At 36.0% G+C, this 20,086-nt stretch overlaps 1 protein-coding gene across 8 annotated transcripts in view; it reads right to left on the reverse strand.

Annotated features, from left to right (window-relative positions):
• INPP4B (inositol polyphosphate-4-phosphatase type II B) overlaps positions 1-20,086 on the reverse strand; it is a 353,637-nt gene that overhangs the window by 125,096 nt on the left and 208,455 nt on the right. For all 8 annotated transcript variants that reach the window (XM_060095092.1, XM_060095079.1, XM_060095076.1 and 5 more), the window contains one exon: positions 7,085-7,262. In XM_060095092.1, coding sequence (XP_059951075.1) covers positions 7,085-7,262 — 178 coding nt within the window. The remainder of the gene's footprint in view (positions 1-7,084; positions 7,263-20,086) is intronic.

The following is a 20,086-nucleotide window of genomic DNA, read 5'->3' on the forward strand; positions in this document are numbered from 1 at the left end:
ATGTTATATCCCCACAGCTAATCCTAGGTTATATCCTTTCTGCATTCCATGTTGTTATTTCCATAGTCTTCTTACTGGTTGATTTACTTTTCTTTAACTCTTCTTTTTTCAGGATGTTATCCAAGGTCACCAACACTAAAATGTTGACTTCTGGGTCCCATCTCGGTACTCCTGAATCAGAATTTGTATTTTATCAAGCTCCCCAAAAGCATTACTGATATTGTGATGCTCAATAATTCAAATCTCTCTGTCCTTACTCAGCCTAGTTATGGCTCTGAGGATGATCTTCACAAAGCAAACCTCCAGGCCTTCTGCCCTTAACAACCTTGTCAGTACCTACAGAACAGACCTTCTCTTGGGTAAATAACTAGGAGTGAGATGGATAGCTCATATATATATCTTTTAACTTTATGAGACACTGATGAACTGTTTTTCAAGCTGCCAACAATTGTGTACCCATTAGTGATAGATGAAAGTTCCAGTTATTCCATATCCTTCCTAACTTTTCCTATGCTCAGCCCTTTCAATTTTAGCTATGCCAGTGGGTGGTTAGTGGTACCTCATTTTAGTTTAAATTTGCATTTCCCTAATAACAAATAATGATGAGTATCTTTTCATGTGCTTATTTGCCATCTGTCTTTTTTGGTAAAATGTCTTTTCAATTCTTTTGATCATTTTTAATTGTTTTATCATTCAGTTGTAAGAATATACATTCTGACACAAGTCCTTTGTCAGGTACCTATTTTACGCATATTTTCTCCTAGTCTATGACTTGCCTTTTCAATTTCTTAATAGTGTCTTCTGAAAACTTTAATGAAAGTTGTTAATTTTGAAAGTTTTTAATTTTGAAGAAGTCTTACATATCACTTTTTTTTTGGTTCATGCTTTTTGTGTTCTAAGAAGTCTTTGCCTACCCCAAGATGACAAAAATGTTCTCCTATGTTGTATTCTAGATGTGTATTTATTTATCTGTTTGTTTTTTTCTTTTAGCTTGTATATTAAGGTCTATGATCCATTTTTAATCAATTTTTATATAAGTGTGAGGTAAACATAAGGAAAGGTTTATTCTGCATATGGATATCCAATTGTTCCTGCCCTATATGTTAAAAAGATATCCTTTCCCCAATGAATTTCCTTTGCACTTTTGTCTAAATTTATTAAACACATATGTATGGGTCTATTTCTACATTCTGTATTCTATTCTGTTGATCTATATATCTGTGCTTACACTAATATGTTACAAACCATGAAATGAATATCATTTTTGTTTTAAAGAGTAAATATGTTTAAGTAAATTAAACTTTTGATTTTTAAAATTCTGTCCACATAATACCATTTCTGGCACTCTTTATTCTTTTGTGTAGATCCAAATTTTCCATGGTATCATTTCTTTCCATGGTATCATTTCCTTCCTCCCTAAAGGATTATTTCCTTTAAAATGTGTCATAGTACAAGTCTGGTATGAAATCTCACAGTTTTTGTCTAAAATGATCTTTATTTCACCTTTATTTTTGAGGGGCATCTTCTCTAGATATGGAATTGTAACTTTTTATGTACGTCAGTATCTAGAAGATGTTACTCCATTATCTTCTGGTTTGCATAGTGTCTAATAAGAAGTCTTTTACAATTCTCATTTGTGTTCCTCTGCACATGTGCCCTTTTTTTTCTTTTTTCTTTTTTCTGGTTGCAGCTTGAATAGAAATGCAAAGTCAAGTATCCTGGAGTTCAATTCCAGTACACTCATTCGTAACCTCTGCATTCTGAGGACATCTTGAAATTTATTATGAGATACTTCCAATGAATATGCTCTTGAAGAAACTGACCAAAGACAATTTTCACGGTAATATTTTAGAATAAGATAACAGCGTAGTTCTTTGAGTCCCTGAAGAACAGATTCATAGAAACCTGAATACTATATCTGTATATATTTTTGACTCAGATATGTTAATTTATAATAATAATAATACCTTGCCCTTATTTAACATTTTAAAGTCTACATTTTCACATATTTTTTCTCATAGGATATAACCAGTATATATTTTCAGAAAAAAATTAGCTAATATATATTCAGAAAGGTCAAGTGAATTGTCTAATAAATTAAAAAGTGAAAAATCAAACCCCAAGACTTCCAGTTCAAAATGCAACCTTCCTTCCATGCCAGAACAGGTATCTCCATCAAGAAAAGGGAGGAAAAAATTGACCCAAATTTTACAACTACCTATGTTGTCAAATATTTTGCTAGTGACTTAGGTTATTTCACTTAACCTTCAAACTGTGGGTCCATGTTATCTCCATTTCACAAAGCAAAAGATTGAAGCTCAGAGAAGTTTAAAAAATGTGCAAAGTCATGTAACTAAAGTCAACCCAGGATTCAAACAAAACTAGGGCTCAGACCCAGGTCTGGTTGACTCCAGAATGGAAACCCTTTCTGGTATCCTCCATGCAATATATGTTTTGATATTTCCTTTTTTAAAAATTAAAAAAAAAATTGTTAGACACACTTCTCAACAATACTTAAGTATTCTAACAGTCAATGAATATGTCTAATAGTCAATGAATATGTTATGGCTAAGAAAAAGGAAAAAAAAGAGGAGGGTATTGCATACAGTAAAATAATAGAATTTCTTTTTGGTTCATTTCTTTTTTGGATTTGTAGGTGAGGTGAGGCTTTCCTGGGTTCACCTAAACAGAAGATTCTAGCAAATAGAACATCACTGTGGTGATTTCAGAGCAGTATTTATATTCTTCCTGTGCCTTGGACAGGGATTTGTCATTTCATACATCTTTCACATATTGCTGCAGTGATTTGGGAGTGTGGCAGGGCATGTATTTTCTCCTCCTTTAATTCAGCATTGCTCCAACTTTTTTCCCTATGTTTTTTTTTTGTTTGTTTGTTACTGAGTAGACAAGCTTCGTCTACTAAGAAATCTGTCAACACTCGAAATCACGAGGATTTTTTAAAGTTAAATTTGCAAGCCATGCATTTCTTTAAGAATTCATGCCCAGAATTTCAAAGAAGTATCTAAGTTAACAGTTTTGCATAGTGTATGAAGACAGTTACTAGCTCATGGTTTAAAATAAACTATGATCCATGAATCTAGCATAAAAGATAAATCATTTTAGTGGCATCTTAAATTTTAGTGCAATTTAATATTAGCAAGATTTAACTTAAAATCATCTCATGTTTAAGATCAGGGACTTGCACACTGTGGATTAGAGAGTAGGTCTTTTCTTCATTGATAGTCCCCTTGTTTCTTTTAATGAATCTGAACTGACATGTTTGGAAAATAAGTTCTTGAGTTGTTTTCTTAGGAACTCATCCATAGGACATAACTGAAATTTCACAATAAAATTTACTATAAATTTTTCATATCCTAATCTGTACAACCTCAATTAAGTCGTTCTATTTTTTTAAAATAGTTCTTAAAAAAAGAATCTTCTGAAGGATAACTGGATTTGCTGCATATGTTTATGAAAATATTAAAGAATTATTTAATGTTATGATGTAGGTTTATAGCAAAAGACAAACTCCGACTTTACATAACTAATCCCAACAGAGAAAACAAAGCATAAGCCAAATTTTTAACATAAGATATGAAAGGTTAATAATAGAGTGGGATAAAAAAATGCATTTTCCTTTCTTCTAGACTAAAATTATACAATACTGTGACAAAAAAAAAAGGAGAGAGAGAGAAAGAGAAAAGTAACGTAAAGAAATTCAAAATGAAAATGTAAGGACACAAATGTAGGCATGTATCTCATTACTCAGATATATGTGTGACATTAGTTTCAAATGCCCATCATTGTCTCCACTCCATAGAGATTGATAGACCTTGTTTAGAAAGTCATTATTATTATGCTCATCACAAAACAGTATTGAGCACCTAATTGTGTGTGGTATTGTACTCAATGCTGTATGACAAATACTACACAGTATTAATTTTACAGTCTAAGAAATTAAAAGCGTGGACTATTTCACAATACGGCAGTTGTGAAATGATAAACAACAACGAAAAAGGATTTGGTCACAAATATTAGAGGCTTTGCTCACAATATATTTGAGAAAACCCAACACCTTCCAATTCCTAGTATCTTTTCAACCTTAACATAGTATACCAAAGCATTCTGCTGTATTCAAAGAAAGAAACAAGCATTCCATTCTAAAACGTAACTCAGGATTTTCTTAATAAATGTTCCGTTTTCCTTAATAACAATGCCAGAAAGTCAGTATGCTAAGAAGTTGAAGATATATATTATATACAGAACATTGACTATGTTGCTTACTTAGGTACTAAGAAGGAATTTCTTATTGTTTATTCACTTCCACTACTCTTTCTCAATCCCAAATTGAGTAGAAGAATTCAGTGAGTTTTCATTTGTTTTTTATAGCTGGTGAAAGTATATGTCTACATATACACACATACATACATACTAAATTCTAAGGGAACTTGAAAGTAACTAGTGTAAATGAAGGTGAAATTTCAGGATTAGAACTTATGTTTCTCCTTTTCATAGTCTCCCTCATATGGTAAGTATTTAATTGGTGGAATAAATACTGTTATATAAAAACAAAACTGTGTTTATTAGAATATTAAAAACAAGGAAAATAAAGGTAAGAAAGTAAAATAATATTAAGAATGATACTTATACATAAAATACATGGAATTAGAACTTCTGTTTCTGGCCATGGTAGGGTAATATGGATCCTCTCAAATGACAAAAAGACAGCTAGACAAAATGTATAAAATAATGGTTTTTAGGCATTGGAAAATAGGCAGCATAGGAAGATGACAAACTATGTGACCTTATAATTGCCTAGTTTATTCCTGGAGGCAGTTCCAGGCTGCAGCACAAGGAGGGAGAAGCCAAACAGCAACTTCTCAAGTTGAGGAGACAGAAAGTGGAGTTCAGAAAAAACCAAGATGGCTAAAATTTGCAGAGCAGAGTACCAAAAAGGAGGGAGCTGCATACAGAAAGAGCCTTGGACATCTGTAAATGGGTGCTTTAAAATCTTTACCTGAGTACTGATTTGCATACGCATGTGAATAAACTATCAAAATCCAGGGAGATAAGTGTGAGAAATAAGCATACAAAATAAGTCCTGGTGGTCATACAGGACTCGGAATGGTTTATCTCCTGACCAGCAGAGTGAGAAGACTGTCACACATAGAGCACTGCATAGAGCCCTCAGAAGGGCATGGTCCTAGTAGTGGGGCTAACTTAGTCCTAGATTAAAGGCTGCTCTTGATTCACTCTAAGAAGGCTTAAAAATAAGGTTTGAAATGATCTTACTGAGTCCTTCTGGTGTGAAGTAACTTAACTTCATACCAAAACAAAACCCAACATTTTAAAAAAGAATACAATAAAATATAGCAACAAGAATGTAAACTCAAAATGCCCCCGGCATTCAACAAGCATATACCAAGCATGCAAAGAAGCAGGAAAATATAACCTGTAACTAGAAGAAAAATTAAGCAATAGAAACAGACCCAGAAATGACAGAGATGATGCAGTTAGTAGATAAGAACCTTAACATGGCACTTATGAATATGCTCACATGGGCTTCCCTGGTGGCACAGAGGTTAAGAATCCGCCTGCCAATGCAGGGGACACAGGTTTGAGCCCTGGTCCGGGAAGATCCCACATGCCGCGGAGCAACTAAACCCGTGTGCCACAACTACTGAGCCTGTGCTCTGGAGCCTGCGAGCCACAACTACTGAAGCCCACGTGCCTAAAGCCTGTGCTCTGCAACAATAGAAGCCACCGCAGTGAGAAGGCCACGCCCCGCAACGAAGAGCAGCCCCTGCTCACTGCAACTAGAGAAAGCCCGCGCACAGTAACGAAGACCCAATGCAGACAAAAATAAGTAAATAAAATAAATAAATTTAAAAAATAATAATAATAAACAAATAAATATGCTCACTTACTTATGAAAGCAAAGAAACATATAAAAAGGATGAGGAGAAAAAAAGGAAAATTAAAAAAAGAATCACATAGAACTCAAAGAAAGGTGAAATATAATTTCTGAAATAAAAATATGCACTGGGTGGAATTAGCAGATTGGTCACTTCAGAAGAATAGATAGTGAATTTGCAAACATAGTATTAGAAAATAATTAAATGAAGCACAAAGAGAAAAATAACTGAAAATGATAAAACAGAGCATGAATGACTTACAGAACTATATCAAGAAATCTAACATACATATAATTAGAGTCCTAGAATAAAAAGAAGGGGACAGAAAAATATTTGCAGAAATGATGACCAAAATTTTCAAAATTTGATGAAACAATGAAACTACAGATCCAAGAAGCAAAATGTACTCCAGCAGAGTAAATATTTAAAAAAAGAAAGAAACACAGGTATTAAATTGCTGAGAAACAGAGGTAAAGAGAAAATTGTGAACAATTTGACTTTTTCTATCTTGGTTCTCCATATCATTCAGATGCCTTAATTCATTATGGAACTTGATGCTGAGTATTTGCCTCATGCCAGACTACCATTCCTCTTTACATACACAAATGTAAGTCACCTTTGGAAAAATTAAGACCTAGGTCCTACTACATTTCAAACAATAACTAATACTTTTAGAAATTTTTAGAACCTTCTCCCAGTTGATAATGTTGCAGAAAGTAAACTGAGGCAGAGGAATTACCCTATTTCACTGATAAGGATCCACATCAAAGTTTTGCTCTCAAATGAAGTGACATTCTGACTGAAATATTTCATATGCATATTTCATATGCATAAAAATTAGGTGATCACCAGAGAAAATAATTTTCAAAATCTAATTTAACACAACCAGGAACCAAAGAAAATAAAAGATGTCAAGGAAAAGAGAAAATGTACCTCAACCAGTAATAGGTTTCATTTCCTACTAGGAAAAAAAAAATAATGTTCAGTAAAATTTGAAAAGAGAATGAGGCCAATTGATTTTGATCCTGTGGCAATACTTTGAAGCTTACTTTTTAACCTAGTCTATTTTACATTTCCAGATGTTATGAAAGGCAATGTATGCAGAAAGCAGTACCAAAGGGGATTGGGGTATTTCATTTTCCCCACTGCAGTAATGATTTGGATCTTACTTTTTCTGAAAGCATCTTTAAAGAATTCTTCAAGCTGTCTGGAGAATGCTGGCTTGCAGAATTAAGCAGTAGGTCTGCATGGGTTGCTATAAGAGGTTGTAGTTGATTGATGTTGCTGAGAACTTCTTTTGCTTTGGCTGTGTTTTCAGGTGAATAGTAAATAAACTGGTATCCAGTACTGCAACAACAAAGATAAAGGCAAGTTACACAATGAGCAGAAAGACTTTTCAGCACTTAGTACCAGATAGCAAATGATAAACAGAACTCCAAATATCATTACTTCCTACTGAACAGATAAGAACTATTCTAAGAGATTTTTATGATATCCAAAGAGTGCTTAAAGTCAAATGACCAAGATATTTTATAAGACTAGTTGAAATAAATCCAGTCCTTGCTCAATCACTAGGAAGATTCTTCATGATTACATATGTCAAGTATTAGTATTCAAAACAAATTAGTAGGGCCTCCCTGGTGGCGCAAGTGGTTGAGAGTCCGCCTGCCGATGCAGGGGATACGGGTTCGTGCCCCGGTCTGGGAGGATCCCATGTGCCGCGGAGCGGCTGGGCCTGTGAGCCATGGCCGCTGAGCCTGCACGTCCGGAGCCTGCGCGTCCGGAGCCTGTGCTCCGCAACGGGGGAGGCCACAACAGTGAGAGGCCCGCATACCGCAAAAAAAAAAAAAAAAAAAAAAAAAAACAAAAAAAAACAAATTAGTATTAATATTATTAATTAGTGAACTTGAGGTCACACAGTACAGAGAGAAAAGTATGAGCCTTTATATTTAGGCCAATATGAATATAGATCCTGGCTCTGCCACTTACTAGCTGGGTGTTCTTGGGCAGCCTTTAGCTTCCTCATCAGGAAAATGGGAATGATTATGCAAAGAGTTCTAAGAGGTGGGTAAGATTGGTCATCATTCATGTGAAATGGCTGACACAGAGCAAGCATTTAATAATTACTGTGTATATTTTTCCCCATGATACTTAGGGCAGGGGGCATAAATTTTAATAGCTGAGAAATGGGGAGAATATAAATTAATGCCAAGAGGGCATATGGAGAATTTTATTGGATAGAAAAGGGACAGGACAGCATAAAAATTCCATTATGCTATCTTTTTCATCACCTTTTTTGTTGCCCTGTGGTTTCACATTTGACTTGTAAAAATACCTAAAATTGATTACAAATGAAAGAATGACTGACTTTTATAGTCATCATTTAGGAGTTGGTCAAGCATGTTACGGATGTAAGAATTCCACAGAATGAGGGAGTCTTTGGCCAGTTTTATTAGGAAAAACAAAGGAGGCATTCCAGCAGGGAAAGAAGTAAAACAGCAAAACATCAGCCAAAGAAAAAGAAGAGGGTGGCCATGGATGGTGCATTTACATAGTGGGTGCAACACTTGGTTATATCCCTTTATATCCAATCATCAATGCTTTTTTCATAGTATCTTTGAAACCAAGTCTCCCAAAACAAAGGTCCCTTACCGAGAACTTTGTTTATGATTAATTATTAATCAATTATAATTTATGATTAAAGTCTCTATCCATAACTTTATTCCCTTTCTTGTCTCCTCTGACCTCAATCTTGTGTTCATCAACCAGTCAGATGACTAAATTTGCTGTTGTTGATATCATCATTAACATACAAACTCAGTTTTTTTCTCCAGGGCAGGATGAGCTAACAGGACCCCAAGCCATGGCCACCTGGTCTGAGAATCATAAACCAGTTATCCTGACTCCCAAAACTACGATTAAGGATTAAGGACTATCACAAGAGGGTGATTAATCCCGGCCCCATTTTTTCCCCCCTTTAAAAAAATCTGCAACTCAAAGACCAAGTTGGAGTGGACCTGAGGCTTGCCTCCCCCTCCCTTGCTTGGTGCCCTGCAATAAATCTTCACTTTGCTATCAGAGTTTGGCTTTCTGACCTGTGGGCACATAAGCCCTTTGCTGGGTTTCACCTTGCAACCTGTGATGAGTATTTACTGAATATTTTCTTTACATTTACCAGCTAAATTATTAACATTGTCATAATTCCATTTCTTATTTTGAAATATTAGCATCCAATAAGACACATTAACATCTAGAAAGCACTCTCCCCTTGCCTTGACACAAATGATTTTCAGGGCAAAGTACTGGTTTCTTCAGGGAGACAATATAATAAATATTTCTATTATTTTATGTATTTTTTCACAATTATTTTAAAAAATGACCTTGGTGCTTGGACTATTCAGGAGATAGGACAAGAAGTTGATGAATGAGGGATACAGGTGTCTAAAAGCTAAGAAACACATTGCTATCCTGTGACACTGACGGGAACTCACTCTTAATTCTGTACTTGTAGATTTTTTTAAATTTCAGAAGCGGGAGCTTAAAAATAAAACATACCACTTACTTTAAGGTAAACTGAAGCAAATGACAAGTAACAATGGTGAGGAGGAGAAAGAAAACAATACTCCAGGCCAATTATCTCTGTCTCTTCCTGGCTCATCTGATCTCCTGTGGGACTGTGCTGAGGCCTTTAACAAAAATCATGAACTGAGATGTCCCCCTAATCATCTGTGCTCAGACTGGATACAAAATCCAATCCACTGCAGTCTTTAGTAAATCAAACAACTCCATGTTATTTCCGCAAAGAAAATGATTATCTAAAGATAGGGGCATATACACACTACTATATACAAAATAGATAATCAGCAAGGACCTACTGTATAGCACAGGGAACTATACTCAGTATTTTGTAATAACCTACAAGGGAAAAGAATATGAAAAAGAATATATGTGTGTGTGTGTGTGTGTAACTGAATCACTTTGCTGTACACCTGAAAGTAACACAACATTGTAAATTAATTATACTTCAATAAAAAATAAATGAATAAAGATATTGATGTGTCACCAGGGTGGGGATGATATTTAATACCCGGTACTTTTTACAGCTGAGAATAGGACTTACTAAGGACTAGACATAGAAAGCAGCCTGTGAGGGCTGCTCTGTGGTCCCTTTTCACTGATCTGCTCTTCTGTTATTATAATTTGCTTTCTGGTTTCATCTTATGGGGATGGAGAGGCCTCCCATGGCTTAGCTCTGAGAAAGCTAGAGCTCTCAAGGCCAGTGTGGTCTTCCCTCCTTCTCTCCACAGATCTGTCCTCTTTCTGAGTGTGTCATTCCTGGCCTCTCACATGTTCACTCCTATGCCCTCTTTTTGACTCCTCTTTTTTTACCTTCCTTCTGGATTCACATCGTACTTCCCTGGCAGTTCAGTGTTACTTTATTCCTGACAATTATCTATTTTCATTAATTTTTTATACATATTTCCTACTCTGCAAATTCCCTGAGTCTCCTCTCCATTGGAGGAAATATACTGCCAAGATTTATTTCTTACATCTTCTTTCTTTACACCCTAGTTCAGTGGTGCTCAAATTTTAATAGGCATAAGATTCACTCGGGGATGAGGTCAGGGCCTGGGTATTTTTAATAAAGACTGCAGGTGCCCTGGCAACACCAAGAGATTCTGCTGTAGTAGGTTGTAGTCTTCGTAACAAGCATCTCAGGAAATCCTGATGTAGGTGGACAGCTGAGCACTTTTAGAAATACCCTCTGCCACTGTTTTGACTGTGAGTTGCCCTCTACACCTCTGATCACACTATACAATGACTCCGATAAAGGTTCCTTATTCTAAGGTTCTTATTCTTAACTCATTCTCATTTTCATAATGCCTTCTATAAGGCTACTTTTGCACTCCACCTTTTTTTTTTTTTTACAGTTCTGTGCATTATTAGTCATCTATTTATTTAAATTGAAGTATAGTTGATCTACAATGTTGTGTTAATTTCTGCTGTACAGCAAAGTGATTCAGTTACACATATGTATATTCTTTTTCATACTCTTTTCCCTTATGGTTTATTACAGTATATTGAATATAGTTCCTGTGCTCTACAGTAGGACCTTGTTTTTTACCCATTCTATATATACTAATTTGCATCTGCTAACCCCAACCTCCCACTCCATCCCTCCCCCACCCCACTTCTGCCTTGGCAACTACAAGTCTGTTCTCTAGGTCTATGAGTCTGTTTCTGTTGTACCTCATCTTTATATTCAGCACAAATTGTTTTGGTTCACTTCTCATTACCAGTGTTGCCCATCATCCTTTCATCTTTTCCCTCCCAATATGCTCTCCACCCTCTTCTTCTCCTTCCCCAATACATTCTTCAATCACCATCATGGGACCTAAGCATAACTCCTGGCCCCCTGTTCCTGAGTCAGTTTCTATTTGAGAAGAGTTATGTAGCAGGCATTGGGTCTCCTGGTTAAGCCTTTTAATGATGAGCATCTTACCTACGGAGGCTGAAAGATTCATTTTCCACAATAAGAGCCAATGTTGGTGTCCAGGATGAAACAGTATGGTATGAAAAAAACAAAACAAAACACCACCCACAAAATAATTTTAAGTATACATAAATTTCTTCTGTGTATTCAGTGCCTTACTCTTTAAACATGTCATAAGTTTGAACAGTTAGAGCTTCTTAAATAGAAAGTTATGAGTATAATTTAATTATTGAGATAAAAAGAATATTGCTAAACTCTGTTTTATAGTGGTCTGAAATTTAAACTGAACCCAAACACTTGAATCAACTATCAATCAGGCAAAAGCAGAAGAAAGACAAAATATTTGCTTGGACAAAGAATATTTTTCACGCAGGCTCAGCGGCCATGGCTCACGGGCCTAGCCGCTCCGCAGCATGTGGGATCTTCCCTGACTGGGGCATGAACCCGTGTCCCCTGCATCGGCAGGCGGACTCTCAACCACTGTGCCACCAGGGAAGCCCCGACAAAGAATATTTTATAGGAGATAAATAATATAGCAAATCACAGATAATAAAAATTGAAATTATTGTCATAATATTTTTATATTGATGGTGAATGAAAGTATATATGTATGTCTATATATACACTTTAATATATATTTATTTAAATTATTTAATATGCAGTTAATTAGCATATACACATAGCCATACTCATATGTTCATGTGCATATTGTTACTACTAGAGGTATCATTTTTGAGATATTTCACATAGTGAAATAATATTCATATTCATAAACTTTAATTGATAACCAAAATATGATTAAAACAATGATATATGTTCTTGTGTGTATATCCCACCTCAGTCACTTCTTGCTGGTCCTCCTTATTTCTCCTCTAGTGTTCCTTTCTTTTATTTACATGTCCTTCCTAAGTACTCTCATTTAATCTTGTGGTTTAAAAACCTCAGTTATGCTAATGATTTTCGAATTTCTTCATCTCCAGCCTAGACTTTTCCCTGAACTCCATTAAAAACAAAAGCTCTCCTCTTGACAGTTCGAACTTATCTTGTTCCAAACTGAGCTCCTGATCTGCTCCCCATTCTCTACAACCAGCTCTCTCTACCCTCTTCCACATCATAGTTCACACCAAGGTCATTTGATGTGGCCAATGTCTCTTCTCTTCCTCTCCTAATTTTTGCCCAATTTTCAGAAAATTCTGCCTTTTTTTTCCAAACATATGCAGAATCCAACCACAGATTTCCACACTCACTGCAACCATGCTGGTGCAAGCCACCAACATCTACTGCCAGGATTATTACAGTAGCCTCAAACTGGTCTCCCACCTCCGCCCATACTCTGAGACATTGAAATCCTTGACTTGTGCTTAGTTGAATGGGGGTGGGAAGCAGGTAAGGAGAGAGAAATAAAGCAGTGCTTTCTTGGTCCCCTGCCCGCACCCCAAATCCAAGGACTTGCTCCACCATTTATGTGTGCCTTCTCCCAGGCCACTCCTTAACCCATTTGCTCAACCAAGCTACTATTTTGGCAAATGGAGTCATGGAAAAATACAGATGAGAGATGATGGGGAGGAAGGAGGGGAAAGGGAAGGAAAACAGAGGGAGATGGGACATGGGCAGATTAGGGTTGATGAGCTCAGGAAAAAATGCTATGGAGTGATGTGCCTCACTCCATAGCAGAAATAAACCTCTGGAAAAAAATCTAAGGACTATCTCCACTTCTTTTTTTTTCTCCCCTACTCAAGCACTACTTGTAAAAAAAAACGATTTCTTGAATCCAGAGGGAGGGACAGATGTGCTTTCAGTTCTGAGAAGAAAACCATGTGGATAATAAATGAAAATTTACAGCTTCGTGCACTTGAATACACCCTTCTGGCTTCACAGGGTTTAACAATGTGCTTCATGAAATTGCAGAAGGTAAAAAAACATACAGCTCTGCTTTCCCCCATGTGTCCTCTCTTTTTTTTTTGCTTAGAAGTGTGGCTTAGAAAAAATAACTTAAAGGAAACCAATATTTGTTTTGTTTACTTCCTATGGATTTCACTTGTATAAATTGAGTTAATTACTTAGTTAATTAATCTAAAATTAAATTTATGTTTGTCTCAGACACTACTCTTTCTAAAAATATTGGTTTCTTGGAAATTTTAGAATCAGCATTTTGAACAAAGCTTGACTCTCTTGTTTATTAGCTCTGTGACAGGTAATGCTAATTAAAGGGGAAAAACCTAAAATTCATTTCATTTCAGCTCAACTTTCCCTCAAAGGAAATTTCCCTATTGGCTCTGGTCACACTGTCTCTTATCATCATCCCACTTTTCAGTTTGAAAGTTCTTATCTGCGATTTTTTGACCTTTAGAACTAATATATATATATATATATATATATATATATATAAAATCCTTTCCTTCATCCTATTCTTGCTCTAACAAAAGGTTCCCAGACACTATTATATGACAAAGTCCAATTAGTTTTCACTTCCTTCCATGGCCTATTCCCATTTATCCTTGGTTTCACTTGCCCTGATTTCCTCTGCCAACTTCCAAGAATCTGGTAGATCTATTTCTGCCTAGTTTGGCTTCTGGTATTTTCATGCTCACTCCTCTGTGCAGATGTGATGGAGTAACACCCAAACCAGGTCCCCTGATTCCCTCCCATCCAAAAAATTTCTCAACTCTTTCCTGGACCTTATTCATTCACACATCTAATTAAAGTACAGAGTAAGATAAGGTCTAAAAATAGAAACCATTCCCAAATACACTGCAAGGTAAATGTTCCCCTGACTGAAAAGAGGCTTGAGGGATATTTTCAGAGGTGATGGAAATGTCCTAAAATTGGCTTGTGATGAGGATCACATAACTCTATAAATTAACTAACATTCACTGAACCATACACTTAAAAAAATAGGTCAATTGTACATTATTCTACACAAGTAGAGAGTAAAATACTGGTTCCCAGGGTCTGGGGGCATGGGAAATGGGGAGATATTGGTCAAGAGGTACAAAGTTTCATTTACCCAAGATGTATATGTTCTGGAGATCTAATGTACAGCCTGGTGACTAACAATGACGTATTAATGGTAACTATGTGAGATGATGGATAGGCTGATTAGCTTGGTTGTGATGCTTATTTCATAATGTATACATATATCTAAACATCAAGTTATACACCTTGAATATATAAAACATTTATTTGTCAATTATACCTCAATAAGGCTGCAGGAAACAAGCAAGTGTTCCCAGCATTTGATATTGTAGTGCTGGTGATTATGATTCTGGGATAAGAATACAGGGAAACAGAAGGTATATTTAGGACCCATTTCATTTTTTTCCCTGTTAAATCTGATATTTTTATGGAGGGTCTCTAAAAAAGGCAATAAGTTATACTGTAGAATTTACACTAATAATCCAAGTCTCTCTCTCTCTCATTTTAATAGCTAATAATTATTAGATCTATAATATGGGCCTAGAATTATGCTAATTTATTTTCAGGGATTATTTTATTTAGTCATGTGAACAACTCTCTGAACAACAAATATTATTCCATTATATAGATTTAGGAGTTGAAGACTCAGTAGGTTAAGTAACTTGATCTAGAACATACAACTACTATAAATGGTAGAATCAGGATTCAAATGCAGGTCTTTATTAATACACAGTTTGAACTCTTAACTGTGTTTTACTATTTTATGAACATGGTATTGATCCATTTGAGATTTGAAAAAATTACAATCCCATAACTAACACAGGAAACATCTTTTATTTAGTAAAATAATGGTAGGTACAGCATATAAATATTAAAACAAAATATAATTGAAGAAGTTATCATCTTCTAATTAAAACAAAGCTCATTAGAGAAGATGTATGATTCTATTTTATAACACAGATTAGACATAAGAAAGAATTTGAAAATCATCTCACCATAAATTGCTTGCAACAAATATTTAACGACTGCTACTCAGTCAACGTACGGAGAAAAGCAAAAGGCTGGAGTTAGCCAGCAAGATAATCACGGGATGAGGGTGATGATGCTTGTCCTCTAAATGCTACAGCCAGGGATGGTAGCAGAGAAGAAGAAAAAGGGGGATAAATAGCTGTTTCCCACAAGTCCTTGCAAATCTAAGGCTCTATATTGTTAATATATGCAAAAATCGCCCAGGTAGCCATAGTTCCAGGGTTTGGTTACTAACCACTCAGTACTATAGCTCTTTACATTCCCGAGACCTCAGACCTTCATTTAAGAACAATGTAAAAGGATGTCACATTGCATCCAAATTTCCTAGGCATTTTGTTGTGGGAGATTTTTTTTCATGATACCTAGTTTTCCATATTTTCTGGAAGTAGAAGGGGCAAAAGTGTTTTACAAAGACATTTCTATTATTCTACAACTAGGAGAGATAGAAAACCAAAAGGAAAGTCCTAAAGGAAATAGAACTCTGTATCTATCTCTACCACTCTAAGTTAACTTGTTATCCTTTCCAAAACATTCACCAATACCTGTCCTCTGTGTATACATAATTTCTTGTTTTGTTACAAGTACCTTTTTATACACACCTCTAGATACCTCATAATCCACATACTAATTAAAATGACTACATAGTGTTCCACTTTAGTGATGCACAATAAGCTTGCTTAATCATTCATTCAAGATGTTTCTAAAATTTTACCATTATGAATAGAATCTCTGAATACCTGAAATATTTTCTTTTTAAAAAATTATTTTTATTATATATAATTCCTAAATAAGTGGTTTTCCTGAGGTGTATTTAGGAAAGCTGTAGATAGAGAATCAATAAGGCCAGAGTCTTAAAAATATTTTACTATTTTCTTTAGCAGATTAAAATAGTAACTGATCTGAGTGAAAATTACCACATCAATTCATTCATTCTTTTTTGTAGTACAGATAAAGTAATTTACTTTGAAAATGATATTCTCATAAAGGCCCAGAAAGGGTCAAATGCATCAACTTTTAAAAAATTTCTATCTGGTCGGTAGCAAAAATCAATTCTTAGAAAGGTTATCCGTAAACTAACATCATTCATTCATTAACAGCGTACACATTTCGTGTTTAAAATCTATTGATTGTATGAGGATGAATGCATATAGAAGACCTTGAGACTGGGCACTGAAGTCTGATTTTCCAGCTCTGTTATTAGCTGTATGGGTGATTCAGTCTTTGAAACTCATTATTCTCATGGACAAAATAAATAGGGGAATTTGTAATCTGAGATTCCCTGTAAGTTCCAAGATCTAAACGATTCTTTAATGCAAAAAAAAGGCAGACTCAAATAAATTTCTTGTTTCCCAAAACTTCTTTTCATATTAAATATAGACAACTGATCTTATTAAGTAAACATGGTAAACACATGGTGTATTTCCTGTATTCCCTTTCCTCGTGAATTTTCCATTTACCCAGTTATATTAACCAGAAACCCGAGTCCTTTAACCCTGCTCAGTCCCTCAAGTCCTCATCCAATTGGATTTAAATCCTGTAAAAATTTCCTTAAATCTTCTTCAACTCCATGCTCACCCATCTCCTCTCACCAGCACTATTATAATAGCCTAATTGTGTGCCCTTAGTTATCTCCACATAGTAACTCAAAATGCGCCCCTGATCATGTTAATACCCAGATAAGAACCTGTCAATGAGTCCTCTTAGCCTAGCCTAGCCTATAGGATGAGAAGCCAGGACTTGACACAGCAAACAAGGGTCCTTCAGATTTGGTTCCCATCCTTTAACCCTTCTCTCTCTCTCTCTTATTCTGTCTGTCTGTCTATCTGTCCCTTCTGTCTCTCTGTCTCTCTCTCTGTCTCTCTGCCTCTCTCTCTTTCTCCCAGCCGCTCTATGTTGCTGGAGTTCCTAAGCCAAGGTGCAGTGAATGGCACCACCCTGCACAGGTGTGCTGCACAGAAGCCTGGGAGTCTTCCTAGACAGCTCTGGATCTTTACCTCCTACTCCAAACGGACACACAAAGTCCAAACAATTGCCAAGTCCTTTAAAATATCTCTGTAACCGATCCCCTTCTCTACCTCTGTGCTTAAACCACCCTAAGCCAACCCACCTTTCTTCAGCAGAAGCACTGCAATAACTACTTACTTATGCAAGCCTCTTGACAGGGAAGAAGACATTGGAATAGCTTAGGCAAGGTCCCATCTAATAAAGATTCTGCAATGACACTACTTTTTCTCATGTCACACAAGCTGATTGTGTGATTTTTCCATGACATAAATCCCATGTGTACACTTTTTTAAGTTAGTACTTTCACTATAATCTTGAAAGAATGAGATACTCTAGAGTTAGTTTCTAAAGCTCTGGAAAATACAGCACTTTTTAAATGTTCTGGCAATTTATTTGTAGATGACTTTCCTTTCTGCTGTTTTCTGCCTCTAGAATGATGGATATTAAATATCTAAGCTAATAGAGAGCTTTAAAGAACATGCTGAAAATTACTCAGCATTTAATCTGAGTACACAAGGTCTTCCTTGGATTAAAAGCATAACTAGTTAAGATGACATAACTATGTCACGATTCCAAATTTTTTTTTAGTTTATAGTGAAGAAGAAATGCAACTCCTGATTTACAGAAAATAAGTCCTCAAACCATATATTTTTTTGTTTGTTATTTTTGTGTTTTTTCTGTTTTTGTTTTTTTGCGGTACGCGGGCCTCTCACTGCTGTGGCCTCTCCCATTGCAGAGCACAGGCTCCGGACGCGCAGGCTCAGCGGCCATGGCTCACGGGCCCAGCTGCTCCACGGCATGTGGGATCTTCCCGGACTGGGGCACGAACCCGTGTCCCCTGCATCGGCAGGTGGACTCTCAACCACTGCACCACCAGGGAAGCCCCCTCAAACCATATATTCTTTTCATATTTAGTTTTTTAAGCAGAAAACAATGTTTCTATAGTTTGCTATAGATTCCACATTTTAACTCCTAATATTCCTATTGAGTAACTTCTTCTGAGCTAAAACCAGAAGTCATATCTTAATAATTGTGTGAAACTAAAACATATAATTGTAAAGTCAAATTATCCAAATTATCTTCCTGAGAGTGATGATACATTTAATATGTCTTTCCTCAAAAATCTCAAGATTGTGACCATTCTTTCTAACAATCTAATGATTTCAACAGAAATCAGCCACATCCACAGTGCAGATAAGGAAACTAAAGGGTAAAAGCTCAGTGATTTTCTGACATCACACAGTTAAGATTATGTGTTTTATCATTTTCAGACAATGTTCTCTTTACCGAATTTATTATCACTCTAAATTCTAGGATCATTTAGCAAACTTGTTTTCATTTACAATTAAAGTCATTTTCTTTAAAGGAAAGATTCAATTTTTAAGAAGTTTGAACTGTTACACTTGACACAGTGCTTCTTGCTTTAGATTATACTCTGCTTCACAAGCTTTTGGGTAGGTGATTGGAAGAATGTTGCCAACTTTTAAACATCACCACTGCATTACTAATATTGAACCGGATTTTAGGTTGGCTGTTTTTATAAAAATCATCAGCTTTCCTCTTTCGGAACACATAAAAGTATATTTTCACTTTCTAGTGAGGCACAAGCAAACACAAACATTCTAATAGCTGACAAATGGCTGTCTGAAAGCCTACAAGACATTTTCCACAAATGCCCCTATGTTTCTGTCACCTAATTACAACACAAGGATCTCTTTAGGCAGAGCAATTTGTTCATCCTTTTACTCCTCTGACAGACAATGCTTTCACTTCTTTTATTTACTCCTTCATATACTTAGTCTTTCAAGGAGCACTTACCAAGTTAATTCCTGGGGATACAGACACAGTCCATGCCCCCAGAGTACACAGTCTAAAGGGGAAGAGAGGCAACTAGGTATGTTTGTACACGGGAGGCTAAAAGCAGATGTGGTTTTGCCAAGGAGTTGGAGAAGACTTTAGGAAAAAAAAAAAGACTTCAAGGCAGACCTGAAACTGAAGAACTTCAGTCTGGTTCACTGTGGAGGGTGGTATGAGAGGAGAAGATGATGGTGTGAGTGGAGAAAGATGAAGCTGGAGAAAAAGTCAGGGTCAGATGACACATGAATATCTTATGCACCTTGTGCTTTATTCTCCAGGCAAGAGGCAGCTATGAACTGTTTAACATGATGAAATAACGAGATTGCATTTGCCTTTTAAGAAATATTATTCCAACCAAGATGAGGAAAATGGATGAGATGAGAGCCAGCCTGGAGGATGAAGAGTGATTAAGAGATTTGGCAGTAGAATATTTAAAAAATGGTGATTCTATGGGTTAGGATTATCCTAAACCACAATTGATTATTGAAATGAATGACTTCCTGAGATATAAGGTGGAAGTGACGGAACTGATATTTTTTTTGTGTGTGTGGGAAGTGGAAGCAAGGGAAGAAAAGTAGTCAAGGATTTTCAAGCTTCAAAGTTGAACATCTAGATGGATGTGGTGTCTTAATTAAGAAAAACAATCCCCAAGAGAAGTTTGAGGATAAGGGGATGAGAGATGACTGAACATGTCAACTTTGAGGTGTTTGGATGATACCATTAACGTGAAGCTGTCTACTAAATGGTGGTAAATACATGTCTGAATCTCAAGAGCCATGCCTGGGCTTAGCACAGAGATGGTGTATGAAGCCTAGTACTTAAGAATATGCGGGCACAAGGACTTCCTGTATAGCACAGGAAACTATATTCA

The sequence above is a fragment of the Mesoplodon densirostris genome, chromosome 1, assembly GCF_025265405.1.
Source record: "Mesoplodon densirostris isolate mMesDen1 chromosome 1, mMesDen1 primary haplotype, whole genome shotgun sequence".
Classification (NCBI taxonomy): domain Eukaryota; kingdom Metazoa; phylum Chordata; class Mammalia; order Artiodactyla; family Ziphiidae; genus Mesoplodon; species Mesoplodon densirostris.